This window comes from Hibiscus syriacus, unplaced genomic scaffold, assembly GCF_006381635.1.
Source record: "Hibiscus syriacus cultivar Baekdansim isolate YM2019G1 unplaced genomic scaffold, ASM638163v2 tig00110478_pilon, whole genome shotgun sequence".
NCBI lineage: Eukaryota > Viridiplantae > Streptophyta > Magnoliopsida > Malvales > Malvaceae > Hibiscus > Hibiscus syriacus.
Genome location: NW_024062755.1, coordinates 1338504 through 1354847, shown reverse-complemented (window position 1 = coordinate 1354847; position 16344 = coordinate 1338504). Strand labels below are relative to the sequence as shown.

The following is a 16344-nucleotide window of genomic DNA, read 5'->3' as shown; positions in this document are numbered from 1 at the left end:
TGACTAATGCACACAATATACCAAGCAAAAGTAAATTTTCACAAATATTTTTTACCTGCAGAAGGTCCCATTTTAATATATAAAATTTGAACACATTAAACATCCACATACCCAATAGAAGATTGGGCTAAATAATCATTGCCTTTATACAATGAGTACAACTAGAGAAAAAAATCAACTTGCTAGTAAAGATCAAAATGCATCAATTGACCATAAAGAGACAATTTTTATATTCATAACTAGAAATTTATTATTACCGTGCTACATAAAACTAGAAAAACAAACCCAGGCAACAATTATTCAAATAGTAGCTTGATTATAAAATAAAATAAACCCCTAAAACTGAAAAACATTGTTAAAATTTCCAGAATAATCTAACTTTAATAATAATATCAATTCCTATGAATAATGATATTAATAAAACAAAAACAAAAAATCAATGAATCTTGACATTTAGAAATTAAAAATACTACAAAAATTCGTTACCAGGTTTTGTTTCGCGATGATTGGTACAGGGAAAATCGAAGAAATTACAAAGAAGTTGAACCCTTCAAATCCCTAAGAAGGCAATGCCATCGCTTCTCGGAGAGCCTCCGGCTTCGCCACTGAGGCTTTGATTTTGTTTCTCCGATTTTCAGGGTTTGGCAAATTGGATAACCCGGTCCGAGTCGGATCTAGATGTTGGAGCCCTATGACATTTGGGCCCTTGATAGTTGATAGACTATTATTAGGGCTGAGAACCTGAAGATTGAATCCAACGCTGATTGGGTTCCCTTTTTATATATTTATAAAGAAAATCTTAAATTGAATAGTGTCATACAATGTTATGATTTGGATAGTTGGTTGAATCAGTCATATTATCGATTTTTGTTAACTCAGTTTAATTGTTAAATAAAATAATTGATTGAATTATTTGTTGATATTCAATAGAGATGTTGGTTTACTAGTTAAAAGGCTTATATTAATACACTGTTAGTTCGTGAATCTCTTCTTCCAAAACAAACCTTACAATTTAATTAAAAAGGCTATATTATAGAGAAGGTCATTTTTTTCATCCAAGTACTTGAAGATTTTTGTTGGGTCAATAAGCCAATAAATATAGGCTGGAGGAGAGTGGAGCAATTTAATGTTCAAAGAAATTTCTACTTTGAAACCATTAAACATATGCACCAACGGTGTCCCTTTCAGATGATCATTAACTACTGCTGAATGACAGAAATGTACCTCTGCATACCCCTTAAAACACCTTTTTTTAAGACTCGGGAAAGCAAACAAAATCAAAAGGTTGTCTAGTCAGGAAGCCTTGCAAGCCCATAATGAGGAACAAAATTACAAAAGGAAATGAAGAGACTTGATGCCTACTACAACCTAATTCTCGTTTAAGGGCTAGGATACCTAAACTGAGATGCGAAAAAAGACCTCATGCATCAACGATGGCATGCAATGACTCCGTCTCTTTTTACTCTTTATCTTACTCCCGTCCGCTATTATTGTCTCTATTCATCTGTTACACACCCCTTTGAAGCTGGTTGCACGTTCTTGATGTACTGAAAAGAAAAGAGATGTCATCAGGAATCTACTAATAACAATAGAGGCAATACATGGTTGGAATGCAAGATTATCAATTCCCACCTTATACAAAACTCCCCTGTTAGCCTTGTAGGAGGTGGATTCCAATTCTTTCTCCTCTCATTCAGTCAGCATCTGTCAATTCAACGTTTATGGCCCTCTTCTGAACATCGATGCTGATGAGGTCCCCGTTTGAATAAGACCAATGGGGCCACCCTCCTGTAAGCAAATCCAATATCAAGCATCTATTTAAAGTCATACCCAAACCCATAACTAAACATATGTTGGATAGCAGTATCAATAAAAGGAATAATAATTACAACATATGAGCATCTAGTTCAATACTCTCTCTTATATGTCAATGGCGATTGTTTTGAAAACATAGAAACTCAAGAACTTTGGCTATCCTACATTAAAAGTAAACAAAGTTCGATATTCCATACTGAATCATTATTTAAGAATTTCCAGCAACTAAAAGTTTTTATATTGTCCTACTGTAAGTGCAAATTAAATTTGTTCACCACTTGTTTATTCTAAAATTTTCGGAGCTTCAATTTTGTCCAAGATGCGATATAAATCATATCTTTATATCTAAGAAAGCAAAGCCAAAAACACAGGCTAAAATGCAAAATGTTAGTTTCTCATTGGAATGCAAAATTATGCAATTCAAGCGAGAATTACTTCACCTGTGCTTCAGGGCATATGTGGCCTACAACGAATCCATGTGAACCTCCAGAAAACCTACCATCAGTGAGCAACGCAACTTCCTGAGTATTCAAATGCAGCATTTAAATCAAATACCATTTTGAAAGGCACAAATTTACATCAGCAGATAGAAAGATCCAATTCACATTGAAAATGAACTGTAGAGATGGTAAAGAAAGTGCCATATGAGTAAGAAGTTTTAAAACATTTTAAAGACCAATTCAACTTATTATGCTTCCAATAATCACAGAATTGAGCTCTTGCATTTTTTGGAAAAAATATAGAACAGCATCTCAGCAGATTATAATTAACAAAAGAAAAATTAGGGCATTGTGGCAAGCCACTTAGACTTTTTATCACAATACCTTCCCAGACCTGCCCCCATTATTGCACTTGTTGGTGTCAACATTTCAGGCATGCCTGGTCCTCCCTTCGGTCCCTCCCCTAATGATTACTACTTTTCCCTGGAATTTACAAGCATAACCAAATACTAGTTTAGTCAATGCAAATAGATAAACAAAAAAAATATTCAAACTCACATTCTTGACTGAAATGTAAGCAAACAGAGCTCATGGTAAAGAGCATAGAATATATGTGCACTAAAAAAAACCCCGGCCTTACCTTTTAAGAGTATCAAATTAAGCAGACATAAAATACTTATCGTTTTCAACTGTTAAGCAAAACTCGGCATATATTGCCTCCAGTCCCTACTAATTATAGAGAAATACTATGCTACTTCGACTCACATACCTTAAAACTCGAAGGGTTTCAGAGATAGCAGTTATCATAGCTTCCTCTCCTTCAAAGACAAGTGCAGGGCCTAGAGAACAAATTTTGCAATCATTATGTATGGATGCAAACTACATTCTTAACCATAAAATTGTAACAATCCAGTGACAAAGAGCTCAAAGTTAAAAATAGAAAGAGTGGAGAAAAGAAAAGGCACCAGAAAATAGAGTCCTTCTTTTCCATAATTTTTGCCACAGAACCGTCTGGACAGATTTCCTCTTAATATTGGATGTGCCCTGTTTCCTTGATGGGATTTGACACTGGTTTATGATTTCCTGGAAATGATTTTGGGGTATTAATCAGACTAATTGCATATTCCATTCATGGCATCTCACAGTTAATATTTAAATGGAACCTAGCCTTTTTGGTGGACAATCACCAGTACAAACTGTCCATCAGGTAAACTGGGATAGCTTTGTGCATTTTCTGCCATCGTCTTCCCAGTCACTAGAGTGGAATTATTATTATATCAAATATTAGAAATCTTGAAAATTAAGGCTCCAAAATTGCAATAAACAAAGATATTCGCTAGAATCCAAATTGGCATACCATTCATGCAATCCCCATCAATACCCAAGCTCCAAAATAACGAATCACTGCAGGTGTCCCTCCAATCTATCAAAACATTTTTGTCCCGTTTTGTCAAAAAGATAGAATATACAACATTTATCGAGAAAGTTATTAGGGTCAGGATTCATAAGCTCCTGAGGAAATGAAAACTTCAAGAAAGGAATGATGCAAAAGATATGCAGTTAATTTATCCTTGTGTACATCCTCCATGACATTTTTTCCACTGGGCTTCAGATCAGCCAGAAATGGAACCTCGTCACTTACCTTCTGGAAATCATCAAGAGTCAATTCTAGACCAACAGACCTGCCATGAACAATTTGAAGACTCATTTCCACAAGTTTTGAAAAATTTGATACCCAAGGGAAGTCTGGCATAAATTCTTACCTTGCTATGGCAATTAAATGTAACACGGCATTGGTTGATCCACCTAGGCCATAACAATAACCATTGCATTACGCAAAGATTTGCGGGTGATATATCTCGGGGTTTTAAATCCATTTTCAACAATTCTAGTAGATACTTTCCAGCCAAACGGCACTCATCCAATTTCAATGGGTCTTCAGCAGGTATTGAAGAGCTTGTCAGTGCAACAAACAATAGTAAGACAAAAAGGCAGAATGTCAAATTCACAATCAAATGATCCCAAGAGCATAGTTCTACCTATAAGGAAGAGACATTCCCATAGCTTCAATTGCAGATGCCATGGTATTTGCGGTATACATTCCCCCACAGGCTCCTGCTCCAGGGCATGAGTTAAGGATAACATTCTTTCTCTCCTTATCACTTATTTTTCCACTTACATACTCTCCATAACACTGCACGGTCAACCAAATTGAAAGAAAAAGAAAAACACTTACAAGGTTAAAATTTGAGAAAATGTATGGTAATTTGAGATAAATTCATGTAATAGAATTAATCTTCACATATTAGCAAGACATCTAATGAATTTGCTTGACATTTAACAAATTTAAGCTAGTTGGTCCCATTTTAATCCTCAAACTCATAAAAAGGGGGTAGAAGAACACGAGTGAAAGCAAAAGCAATGAGGTAAACTCCGCCCTTCAAGAATCAGTACTACTTCGTTCAAAGAGAGTAAAACCAAAATAAATGCAACAAGAAAGAGCTACAATGTGTCAATGTACCAGCACCAGAGACAAACTAACTGGACTCAATCTACTACAACTACAATTTCTGCCAGTACTTTAATTCTCAAGCTGAATTTTAGAGAGATAGCAAAAAAGAAAGATATGATATTACTCTTCACCAGAAAATGCAAAACTTCTCCTTTTTGGATAAATAATATTACTTCCAAACAAAAGTGAACATCACATCACCCTTTACAAACCAAAATATTATTAAAAAAGGTAGGTCCTTTCTGATATGCACCACCATGAGGTTCTTGATTGTACACAAACACAAGATGTCCAGCGCAAGAACTAACATTCTAGAAAAGAAAAGCTTTATATTTCATTTAATCTTAGATTGTAAGCCTTCTTACTTGACAGAAAAACATTGCACTAATCCAAGAAATTTTCTTGCAATTCACTCTAAAATCTTAGAATTGGCAGCAAGGGTGTCTGGAAAATGGTAAATTGAGGAAGAAACAGAAACTCCAAAACCATGAAAATACCCAGCTAATATGAAGATATAATAAAAAATATCACCAGCAAAACAATTCCTATGGCATAACATTATGTTTACCTGGAAGGCAGATACTATCGTATGTATTGCCTTGAAAATGACCGGCTGCAAAAGAAAATACAAAATAAATAATAAATCATACCTAAATTTAGATTACCTATACTTGAATGTATTAAATGAACAATGATGCATAAGAAATGATGAAAGGGAGAACCAGAGCAACATATTGCACAAATTTCATTTAAGACGTATTACTGTAGATGACCTAGTATATTTCTGTTCAGAACTCAGAATGTTTGAAATAGCATATTCTTTAAAGTGGCTAAGACTTTAATTTTTGTCATAATATAATCAAATAGTCAACAGACCAACATGTAATACTAAGTCCAGAGTGGTACATTTTTATGGTAGATATGCATTGATAAAAATTCATGCATACATAATAATACACAGCAACATAAAAATAATACAAGCATTCATTCGAAATTTTGAATGAGTGCTTTCCACTTTGAAAGCCAATCCTCAGAGACTTATCTAAAATATTATATGGGTGAAATGTGTATTTATTTAAGAATCTAAAAAAGAAGCATTTGTTTAACAAAGAAACTTGCAAAAATGTAATAAGAACAAAATTAATCAGGATATAATCCTAAATGAGACAATTGCCACTAAAGAAAAAGGATAGTCGATCTACAGAAGTTATACTAGACAAGCAAAGCAGCAAACCTTGATGGTTCCACCATAAACCATAATACTTGGCCGATTGAGCCTCCCCATTGCAATAATTGTACCTGCATCTACAGAATAGCCACAGTTAGATTGAGATAGTTCATAATTAAAAAGAAAGAACAGAAACAACAATATTTCACATTATTTATGATTGTGCGTTTCTTGAAACAGAACAGAGTGAACACAAAATTAAATACACATAGCTCATGGAAATCAACCCTCAAATTTTTCCAACAGTGGGGAGATAAGTTGAAGAAAATATGATTTCAGCTCAATTAGAGGACACCCTTAACTAAAATAGTTCAACCAAACAAAAGGGGAACACTTTCGAGAGAAATAAAGCACACTTCCTGGTGTTTTAACCTGTTATCACAATTAAAATAATAAGCATTAGCAATCAAAAGGGTAAAGTTTGAATAATAAAGCTTACATTTTATCACAACCAGGAATAGAGATATTCCATCATACCACTGAGCACTCATCACAGTTTCAATGCTATCAGCAATCAAATCCCTCGATTGCAAACTGTAACACATCCCTCGCGTCCCCATCGATATACCATCGCTAACCCCGACCGTATGAATCTAAACCCAACCATCCAATCTCCTCAACTCCCGTTTCACTGCCTCCGACAGCTCAACAAGTGCATGTTGCAAGTGTTTCCCTCGTACCACACCGACGATATCCCCACTTGGGGTTTCGCCAAGTCATCTTCCGACAATCCGACGCCGTACAGCATGGCCTGAGACGCGCCTTGCGACTTCGGCTCCGTTATTCTAGAGCTGTATTTGTTGAGCTTTACGGTTGGAGGAGACGAAGAGTCCGATGTCACGGTCGCTTGGGATTGTGCGGTTATGCAAAGACATCGGCGAAGGTGATTTGGAGGGCGATGAGTGCGGCTTTGTGGTGGGGAGTACGGTGGTTCGTGAGGTTAGAAATGTGGCTTGCATGGCGGCGGCGGCGGAGTGTGGGTTTAAGTCGAGGGCTTAGGAATGCTGCAACCCTTTTTCTGTTTTGTATTGGTTGTAAAAAACGTGAATGCGCTCTACAGATACCATGCACGTGCTTATATGAGTAAGATTTACACAGTGTTTTGATTAGATTAAACTATGTTTTGAAGGAACGAAAATCTCGTGACCTACCCTTGTTGGTGCTCACATGATTTGTATGGCTTTATTACCATATATATCATTTTTTAAAATTGTTTATGAAATAATATCCTTTTTAATATTATTTTTAATAATACTTTATATATTTATTTTGGATAAATAATATAATGATTGTATTCTCGATCCATATATTCACATCGTAAAGACCCTTCTTTAAGAGTGTTCAAACGATTAATTCGATTTTCGATCAAATCAAATTAGTTAAAATATAATTAGTTGAATTGATTTTTTTTAAAAAAATTATTAATCGAACAAAGTTCGGTTAATTTATCGATGATCGAATTAACCGAAATATTTTATAAATACTTTTAGTTAGATTAATTTGAGTCTAATAGATGTAATTTTTTTTTCATTTGGGTTAAATTTGGATTGGGTCTTGAAAGTATAATAGGTAGTATGACTAAAAAATAATTTGGTCTTAATTCTTAACGGATTTGAGCTTTAAATATATATATATATATATATATATATATATATATATATATATATATATTATATAATATATATATATATATATATATATAATATTAATATTTCCTATTAATTAACTTATTTTGAACTAAAATAACCAATAATTAAGCTTTAAAAAAAATCAATCGTTTCGATTTAACATCTAATTAACCACTGATTAATTGAACTAAATTTGTTTCAATCGATTAATTCGGTTTAAAACCGAATAATGAACACTCTCATACTCTTAAAACCATTAAGAAATATTTACGACAAACCAAGTTTCTTACTACTCATCGGGTACTTTGAGGTTGTAAGTCGCAACTATCACTTATTTTTACTTTCATAGAGAGGTGAAGAGCATAGATATGTACCTCTTACCTTCTGTTACCTTCTATGTAGGGAGTGTACGATTATTTTAAAGGATGTTTCACTCTAGTTAGATCTCCTACGAATGAATATGTTTTGATTAACTCGTGTCTAGTGGTCAAGTAATAAATAAAATACTTTTACAAGGGAAGATTCAAAGGTAGACACCTATATATCATATGAAATATTGAATATATTTCTATCACTACATCGGTCATTGAGTTTTGTTAATCTATCAGTTTCATTCATGTGATGGATTGTTGGAAAATAATTGAATTTTTGGAACTTTGAGGCATATTATTTATTGGTAAAATTGAAGTTTTGAATAATACAATTATGGTTTTATATTCTACTTCATGAGACCTTTAAAATAATGTATAATATTCTCAAAATGGTTAAGTGAATAAATTTTTTACCAACTTATTTTCAAGAGAAGAGAAAATGAAAAGACAACAATTGAAAGATTAAATGTAATAATCGCATGCAGGTCAAGCGAATGGCTACAAGAATTAATTGTGAAAATTTAATATAAGAAAAACGCTTAACTTGTCTCTGAAACATCAAAAGACATAAATTTATTGGGGAAAAATATAAATGAGAAAACATTCAACAAGTCTTACTTAAGTTGATCAATCCACACATTTTGCATCGTCTATGTTATGTGAGTGTGCCGCTAACCCCAAGGGAGATTGATATTCACCTCATGCTCATGTATAAGAGGGGGCCTTTGACTTGCAATTTACTAATTAACATATTGGTTCTACTTTTTTTTCCTTCTTCTTTTTTCTATGTAATGTGTGATTTTTATTGAGAAAATGGTCAAATAAGATCACCTTGCGCCTCATTAAAAAAATCCTTCAATTAGAAGGAAAAAAAGAGCGCATAATGGTCATCTAAATTGCAAAAGAGAACCTATAAATAGACTTTTTTCATTATAAGATTGTTTTTTTTTTTTTTTTTGTAAGTGAATGGTGTGAAATAGTTTTTACTCCCTTACTTTAAGCATGTCATTTTCTTGTTTTCTATTTGTGGTTAAACTTTGCCTTTATATACTTCATTTATTTCATAAATAACCAACCAAAAAAACAAATTTAATTCAATTATTGTGGATTAACTTTTACATAAGATGGGCTCTTTTAATTGTTTCCCTTGTGATTGTTGTCTTGCATGTTCTTTTTATGAATGGTCATGCGATCTCTGAAAATACAGGAAACAGGAGAATTTTGACATTCGTTGGAGGAGCTGGAGCAGGAGGACAGGGAGGGGCTGGTGCTGGTTAATGGAGGTTTTGCTGGTGGCGCGGAGGGCATGGCGGCGGCGGTGCGGGTGGCGGTGTTGGTGGATCAGGTGGTGCTGGTATTGGTGGAGGTTTTAACTTTGGTATTGGAGGAGGATTCATGGAGGTGCCGGTGCTCAGGGGGGTGCAGGTGCCCATGGAGGAGCCGGTGCTCATGGAGGTGCAGGTGGTCATGGAGGAGGTGGAGTTGGGGGAGGTTACTGATGCACATTGCAAATAAAGAAAACCCAAGTACTACAATCTAAATACATATATTTACAATAAAACATGCTGGTTGTTCAGTTTCACATTTTATTTGGTGAAACACCGAAATAAGAGATTGTTATAGATTATTATGTGTGCATATACACATAAATAGAATAGGGTGTACGGTTTTAGTTTGTCACAAGCGTTAGCTTTCATCGCATAACTCATGCGTGAGTATTTTGGAAGTTGTTTTATGTATCTTCCAATATTAATGTCAATAATTTAAATTTTTGGTTTTCACTTGGTCTTAATCTGTATTGTTTTACTTCTTGTTTATGCATCTTTCATGTGCAAAGAGCTTTTCAAGGCATTCCAATTAGACAAGAAAGGTTATGTTCAATAACCTACATTTGATGACGATGCATCATATTCTTGAACAATGGCCGTGACTTTACGTGGCCTCCATTTATAGGAGTTATCAAATTTATTAATTCAATAATTCAAATCGAGTTTTGTCAAGGTCTATTATACTAGTGCTGGTGGAGTTGGCAAAATTAGTGGTGGTGCTGGTAAAAGTGTTTTATTCCATGTTTATGCCAAAGGTTGTGTTCAATTAACCTGCTTTTGATGACAATGAAAAATATTCTTAAACATGAGATTTTACGTTAAAAGAAAATGAATTTGAAAAATTATATAAAAAAATTCAAAACATACGAAATTATCAAATTTAAGGTGGTGTGAAATTGGAGTATTAATAGAAATTTTAGGGTATTTAAAATTCATGGAAGTGAAAAATTAGAAAATATAATGAAAATACTTAAATTATGAAAATTTAAAAATTTTAAGTGTCCGTTTGTTCGATTAGTTTGGGGTATTTAATTGGTGGCCGAATCGAAATAACCAAAAAATTTGTAATCGTTAATTGATCCTCTTTTTAAAAATATATTGATTGAATCGTATAATGTCTGACTAATTTGATCAAATTTCAAATTAACCATAATTTATTATAATTTTTAGTTTAGATTAATTTGGATTTTTTTCATATGGGTTAAAATTTAATTAGGTCTTAAAATTTTAGTGCGTTTAATGTGGTTAAAAATAGTTAGATTTTGCTTTTTAACGGACTTGGACTTCAATATATATATATATATATATATATTAAAATTTAATATTTTACTACTTTAGTTAATTAAACAATTTTGAATCGTATTAATTAATAATCAAATTTGAGAAAAATTAACTGCTAATCAATTTAATATCTAATTACCCGATTGATTAACAAAATTAAATTTATGTTTGGTTGGTTAATTTGGTTAAAACCTAATAATAGCATATTTAACTATGATTACCAATAGTATCATTTTCTAAAATTTTATAGGGTAAATTACAAATTACTCATTGAAGTTTATTCTCTTTTCTATTTCACTCATTATACTTTCATATTTTCAATTTACTCATTGAACTTGTGGATTGCTCCTTTTTGGTCACTATAAATTATTTATTTTATTTTGTATGCAGTCATTTATTGTTATTATTTAATGTAAAATATAAATTAAATCCAACTTTTCGTCGTCCATGTTCGTCGTCGTTGGACGTCGATGTCGATGGCCGTAGATGGTGGCCTTTCGGTCCTAGATTTCATCGACCTCGGCCCCTTGAGTTCGAATATGACCCCCCATTTTTTGGAACATGCTTCGAAGTCCACGAATAATAGATCAAAAAGTGAGGAAACGAAATGTTTCATCCAAGATTCGCAGGTTTTGGGACATTTTCCAGTAAAACAATCTCCAGATTCGGACTTAGTGTGTCAGAGTGAGTCTCCGTGTATAATTTGGGATCAAACGACCGTCGGTTCTGAAGATCGACAGTTATGACAACCCAACAAGAGACAATGATTATTTTAACTATTTTTAATTTTAAAATAATAAAATATTATTTATTTTAAATTATTTTATATTTACTAATACTTAAAAATGTCATGTCATAAAAATAATAAAATAACATAAGTGAAAAAATTCAATGTATAAAGTTTTTGTCAGCAATTTTGCCTAATTTTACATCAAAATTTTTATATTATTAACTGTTTTAGTATCTTTGAGCTCTAGCTGTTTCTAAATCAGTTAGTCATACTATCGTCTCGTTATTAATGATAGAATGATATAATTAAATATAAAATTAAAATTTAATATTATAATTGATTAAATTAAAATTTTAATGGTACAAATGAGTCAACGGACAAAATTCAATAATATCCGAAATATTTTTTCTTAGAAATTTATTAAATACCAACATAGTAATATTAATAACAGAAAAGAGTAATTTTTTTAAATAAATCTATGCCTTTAGCCTTTAGGAGGCCGATTTTGATTGTAGGTCAAATAAAATTGAAATAAAAATATTTATAACTTATAAAACTTAAAGATGATCTAGGTTTACCATCATCTAAGTTTACCTTGTAAATTCAAAATAATTTAAACTCAAAGAAATCTGAAAACTGAAAAAAAAATAGAGAAAATTCAAACTCGAAATAATGAGAGCCTATGATAATCCAAATTCTAAAATAAATTGAATCCGTAGATAACTCGATCTAAACCCACCCGAACCCGAACCCGAACCAAAATGATCATAAAGTTGCAGCACAACGCTGATAAAAAAGAGAGCCTCTTGTACGTGAGCTTGAACAACGGCTGGAGGAGTTAGAGGCTAAGGAACAGAAGGAAAATTGATATAGTTATTGCGGATCTGGTGTGAAACAGTTTCTTACTCCCTTACTTTAAGCTTATCCTTTTCTTAATTTTCTATATATGGCCAACTTTTGCATATATATACACTTCAATTTTTTCACAAATAACCAACCAAAAAAAATTCCTAAAGATTGAATTGATCTTCTATGATATTATAATTCAATTATTTTGGATTAACTTTTAGACAAAATGGGCTCTTTTAATTGTTTCGTTGTGCTTGTCGTCTTGCATGTTCTGAATGGCCATGCAATCTCTCAAAATGTAGGAAATAGGAGGTCTTTAACATTAATTGGAGGTGGAGCTGGAGCTGGTTTTGGAGGTGGAGCTAGTTTTGGAGGTGGAGTTGGAGGACGCGGAGGGATTGGTGGAAGTTGTGGTGGAGGTCTAGTTGGTGGCGCAAGTGGGCAAGGGGGAGCTGGTGGATCAGGATCTGCCGGTGCCGGTGTTGGCGGAGGTGGAGGTGTTGCTGGTGGGGCAAGATGGCAAGGTGGAGGTGGTGTAAGTAGCGGTATTGGTGGATCAGGAGCTACCGGTACTAGTGTTGGTGGAGGTGTTGCTGGTGGGGCAAAAGGACATGGTGGAGGTAGTGCAAGTGGTGGTGTTGGTGGATCAGGAGTTGCAGGTTCTGGTGCTAGTTTTGGTGTAGCTGGTGGGGCAAGAGGAGAAGGTGGGGGTGGTGCGAGTGCCCGTGCTGGTGCTGATGGAAATGTTAAGGTTGGCGGTGGAGTTAGTGGAGGTGTAACTGGTGGGGCAACAGGGCAGGGTGGAGGTGGTGCCACCGGTGGTGCTGGTGGATCAGGAGTTGCCAATGCTGGTGCAGATGGAGGCGGCAAGGTTGGTGGAGGTGTTGCTAGTGGGGTAGGATGGCAAGGTGGAGGTGGTGCAAGTAGCCGTGTTGGTGGATCAGGTGCTGCTAATGCGGGTGCTGGTGGAGGTGTTGCTGGTGGGGCAGGAGGACAAGGTGGAGGTGGTGCGAGTGGCGGTGTTGGCTTTGGTGGAGGTGCTCACTTTGGGATTAGAGGAGGATTTGGTGGAGGAGGAGGTGTAGGAGGCGGAGTTGGGGGAGGTTATTGATGCACCTTGCAAATAAACAAAACCCAATTACTACATTCTAATTACATATTTTTACAAATAACGAATGTCCGTGTTTTAGCTTCTCACAATAGTTAGCTTTCATGGCGTCAGAATTTTGGAGGTTGTTTTTATGTATCTTCATAATATTAATGTCAATAAATTTCTATTTGTCGCTTGGTCCTTATCTTTATTGTTTTATAAGAAAGGTTGTGTCCAATTAACCTACATTTTATGTGCTTTTATTTACAAGAAACGTTATTATGCTTCATCAAGAGTTATAATTATAAACATATACGACATCAGATAATAATACCCAAATTATGGGTCAAAGATTAGAAAATATCGTCTCTTCAAATGTTTTGATATTGAAATTAGATTTTCTTCGCAAGGTAGAAATTTATATTAAAAATAAAAAAGATTAAAAAAACCTATATTCTGATCAAAACCAGAATTAAGAACGTACCAATAGAAAGTACATATTGATGAAGGTAGCTTATAATCTTGTAATTAATAAAGACCAATTATGAGCTCAAAAGTTACGTTCCAAACATAAGTGGAATGTGGATATTCCTCGTTCGCTTGCACGAAGGAACTGTTCTCGCCTTTGTAAAGGCATTTCTATGGTTTGGAGTGAAGTGCGGCAAAATTTAGTGTGGAACATTGGCAATGGTTAGCGGGCTAATTTCTGGAATGATGAGTGGCTAAGCGATGTGGGGCCATTGATAAATCACGTTACAGATCGTTCGGTAGATGGTGCTCCTCCAAACATTAGTGTCTGGAAACGGTGACTGGAATTGGTTGTTGCTAGATAATTTGCTGCCTGATGATGTTTTGCTTTGGTTGAAAGCTACTATGCCTCCTGCTGCTACTGTTAGAGAAGATTGTTTGGGTTGGAGGGCTGATTGGAGGTTCACGGTTCGAACAGCGTATGATTTGCGTATGGGCGAGACTTTTATTAGTCCTCATCGTGTTTGGAAGGTAATTGCTAAATATCAGCAGATGTTGGCTTGTGAGAGAATCATCACCAACATTGAACGTTTCAGGCGACACATGGGCTCTGCTAAACGTTGTGGAGTTTGTGGAATGGAAGATGAGACTCTGGACCATCTGTTCAGGCGGTGTGCCTCGGCATTCACGATTTGGACTGGCTTGATTAGGAGCGATAAGCTTGCGGATTTCATGACTAGAGACCTTAAGGATTGGATTAGAATCAATTTATCTCTGCCTGATTTTTATGCCCAAGGTGATTCAAATTGGGATTTACTCTTTGGTGCCATTGTTCGGTCTATTTGGATCAAGTGTAATAAAAGAATCTTTGATCCCGATAATCTCGATGGAGAATCCATTCTGGATAGCAGCAAACGTCTACAAAGAGAAGCTTCCCTTGCCCTTAGCTCGGCTATGGTTTACTCCAGGAGCACTTCTCAAGGGAATCATAATGCTACAAGGTGGTCTCCTCCCCCTCAAAATTGGTGTAAATTAAATACCGATGGTGATCGGGATGGTATGGATGGGTTGGCTTCATGCGGAGGAGTCATCCGCTCCAGAAGGGGTGAGTGACTCTTTAGTTTGTCAAGGTCAATTGGAATATGTTCGGTTCTTGAAGCTGAACTGTGGGGTGTTCATGAGGGTCTACGCCATGCCTGGAATCTTGGCGAGCGAAGACTTGTATTGGAAGTTGACAGCACTGAGGCTGCCATGATCCTTAACCAGAAAAAGAAAACAGACTTCTCCTTTATATGATAGAATTGCGGAACTTCTGAATAGAGCTTGGAGTGTGTAAATTCGCCATGTCCATCGTAATGCTAATAAAGTTGCGGACAAGCTCGCAAAGTTGATCGCCCTTGAGGATACTGTTGCACATGAATTCCTTGAGCCTCCTTTAATGGTTTTGCCTTTTTTACAAGCAGATTGTAATGGTTCTGGGATAGAAGCCTGCTAAGCTTTCCATGCTCTTTCCTTTATTTACCAAAAAAAAATAAAATTGAAAACGTCCAACACACCCAACTCACCAACATACACGAGATGATATAATAACGAGACATAAATCCTAGCTACCAAAGACATCTTCTGAAAAAGACCACAAGCTGCCACAATCACACACATGACGATAAACCAAACCTACCCTCCTTGGATATGAAAGGTTACTGAAACTATCATAACTCAAACCGCAATTAAACATTAGGACAATACCATGAAAAGTCCGTAATTTTTAAATTCTACCATTGCCCAACTCTCATCCTTAAATGTTTTTTTTAAAACAAATATTTTATTTATTTTAAAATTCACATATAATATATATAAAATGGTCCCTATGGGATCCATACGAAGCTCACCCCTGAAACAAAAACAAATATGGCTAAATGATAGAGTCCCTTGCTAGAGAAACTATTATTTCTAATTTTTCTACTGATAATCTTTTAAATAAAAACCGAAAAAAGAACCATTATAACTAAGAGAATTTAAATAAACCTAGGAATAATATCAAAGAAACTCTACAATGCTGAAAAGGAAAACATCTATTCATACCCAACACGTACCAAAACTATCACGAGTATGCAATCAAAATAATCGAATCTGAACTGCCATAACTCCATACTTAAGATTTATTAAACTCTATTTCTCTGACAAACCAACAAATAAAAAACTAGCCCAGAGAACCCCATTCTTCACATGGTTCACAATATCACAAACCCCTAATCATATTATAACTCCAGAAAAGAAGTAATAGTGAAACTACAAAGAAGAAGCATTAACACACGATCCCAACAAGAGTTAAAGACAACTCACAACTCAAGGTTCATAGTAAACAATTTGAATATAAGTCAAGTAACAAGTCTTCTCGCAGTTTACTGAAGTCAAATCCATATGGACAATCCAAAAATATCAATAACCGAACCTTAGCGAACGGTGAACCCCACCGAATGAACCATTAGAATCAAAGAAGACTAAACAATCAGGGATAAATCTAAGGGAGTGAGTGAGGTAGTTATCCTCTTGAAAATTTCAAATTACTAAAATTTTAAAAGTTCATACCCCTAACATAAATTC

General features: G+C 34.8%; 1 protein-coding gene and 1 pseudogene across 1 annotated transcript; one reads left to right on the top strand and one right to left on the bottom strand.

Moving 5' to 3' along the window:
- Positions 1–1165: 1165 nt before the first annotated feature.
- Positions 1166–7018, bottom strand: LOC120128323 (annotated as a pseudogene).
- A 5390-nt stretch (positions 7019–12408) lies between these two features.
- On the top strand, positions 12409–13293 carry LOC120128367 (glycine-rich cell wall structural protein 1-like). The gene has a single exon (XM_039146054.1). The coding sequence runs from the start codon at positions 12409–12411 to the stop codon at positions 13291–13293; it is 885 nt and encodes a 294-aa protein (XP_039001985.1).
- The last annotated feature ends 3051 nt before the right edge of the window (positions 13294–16344 follow it).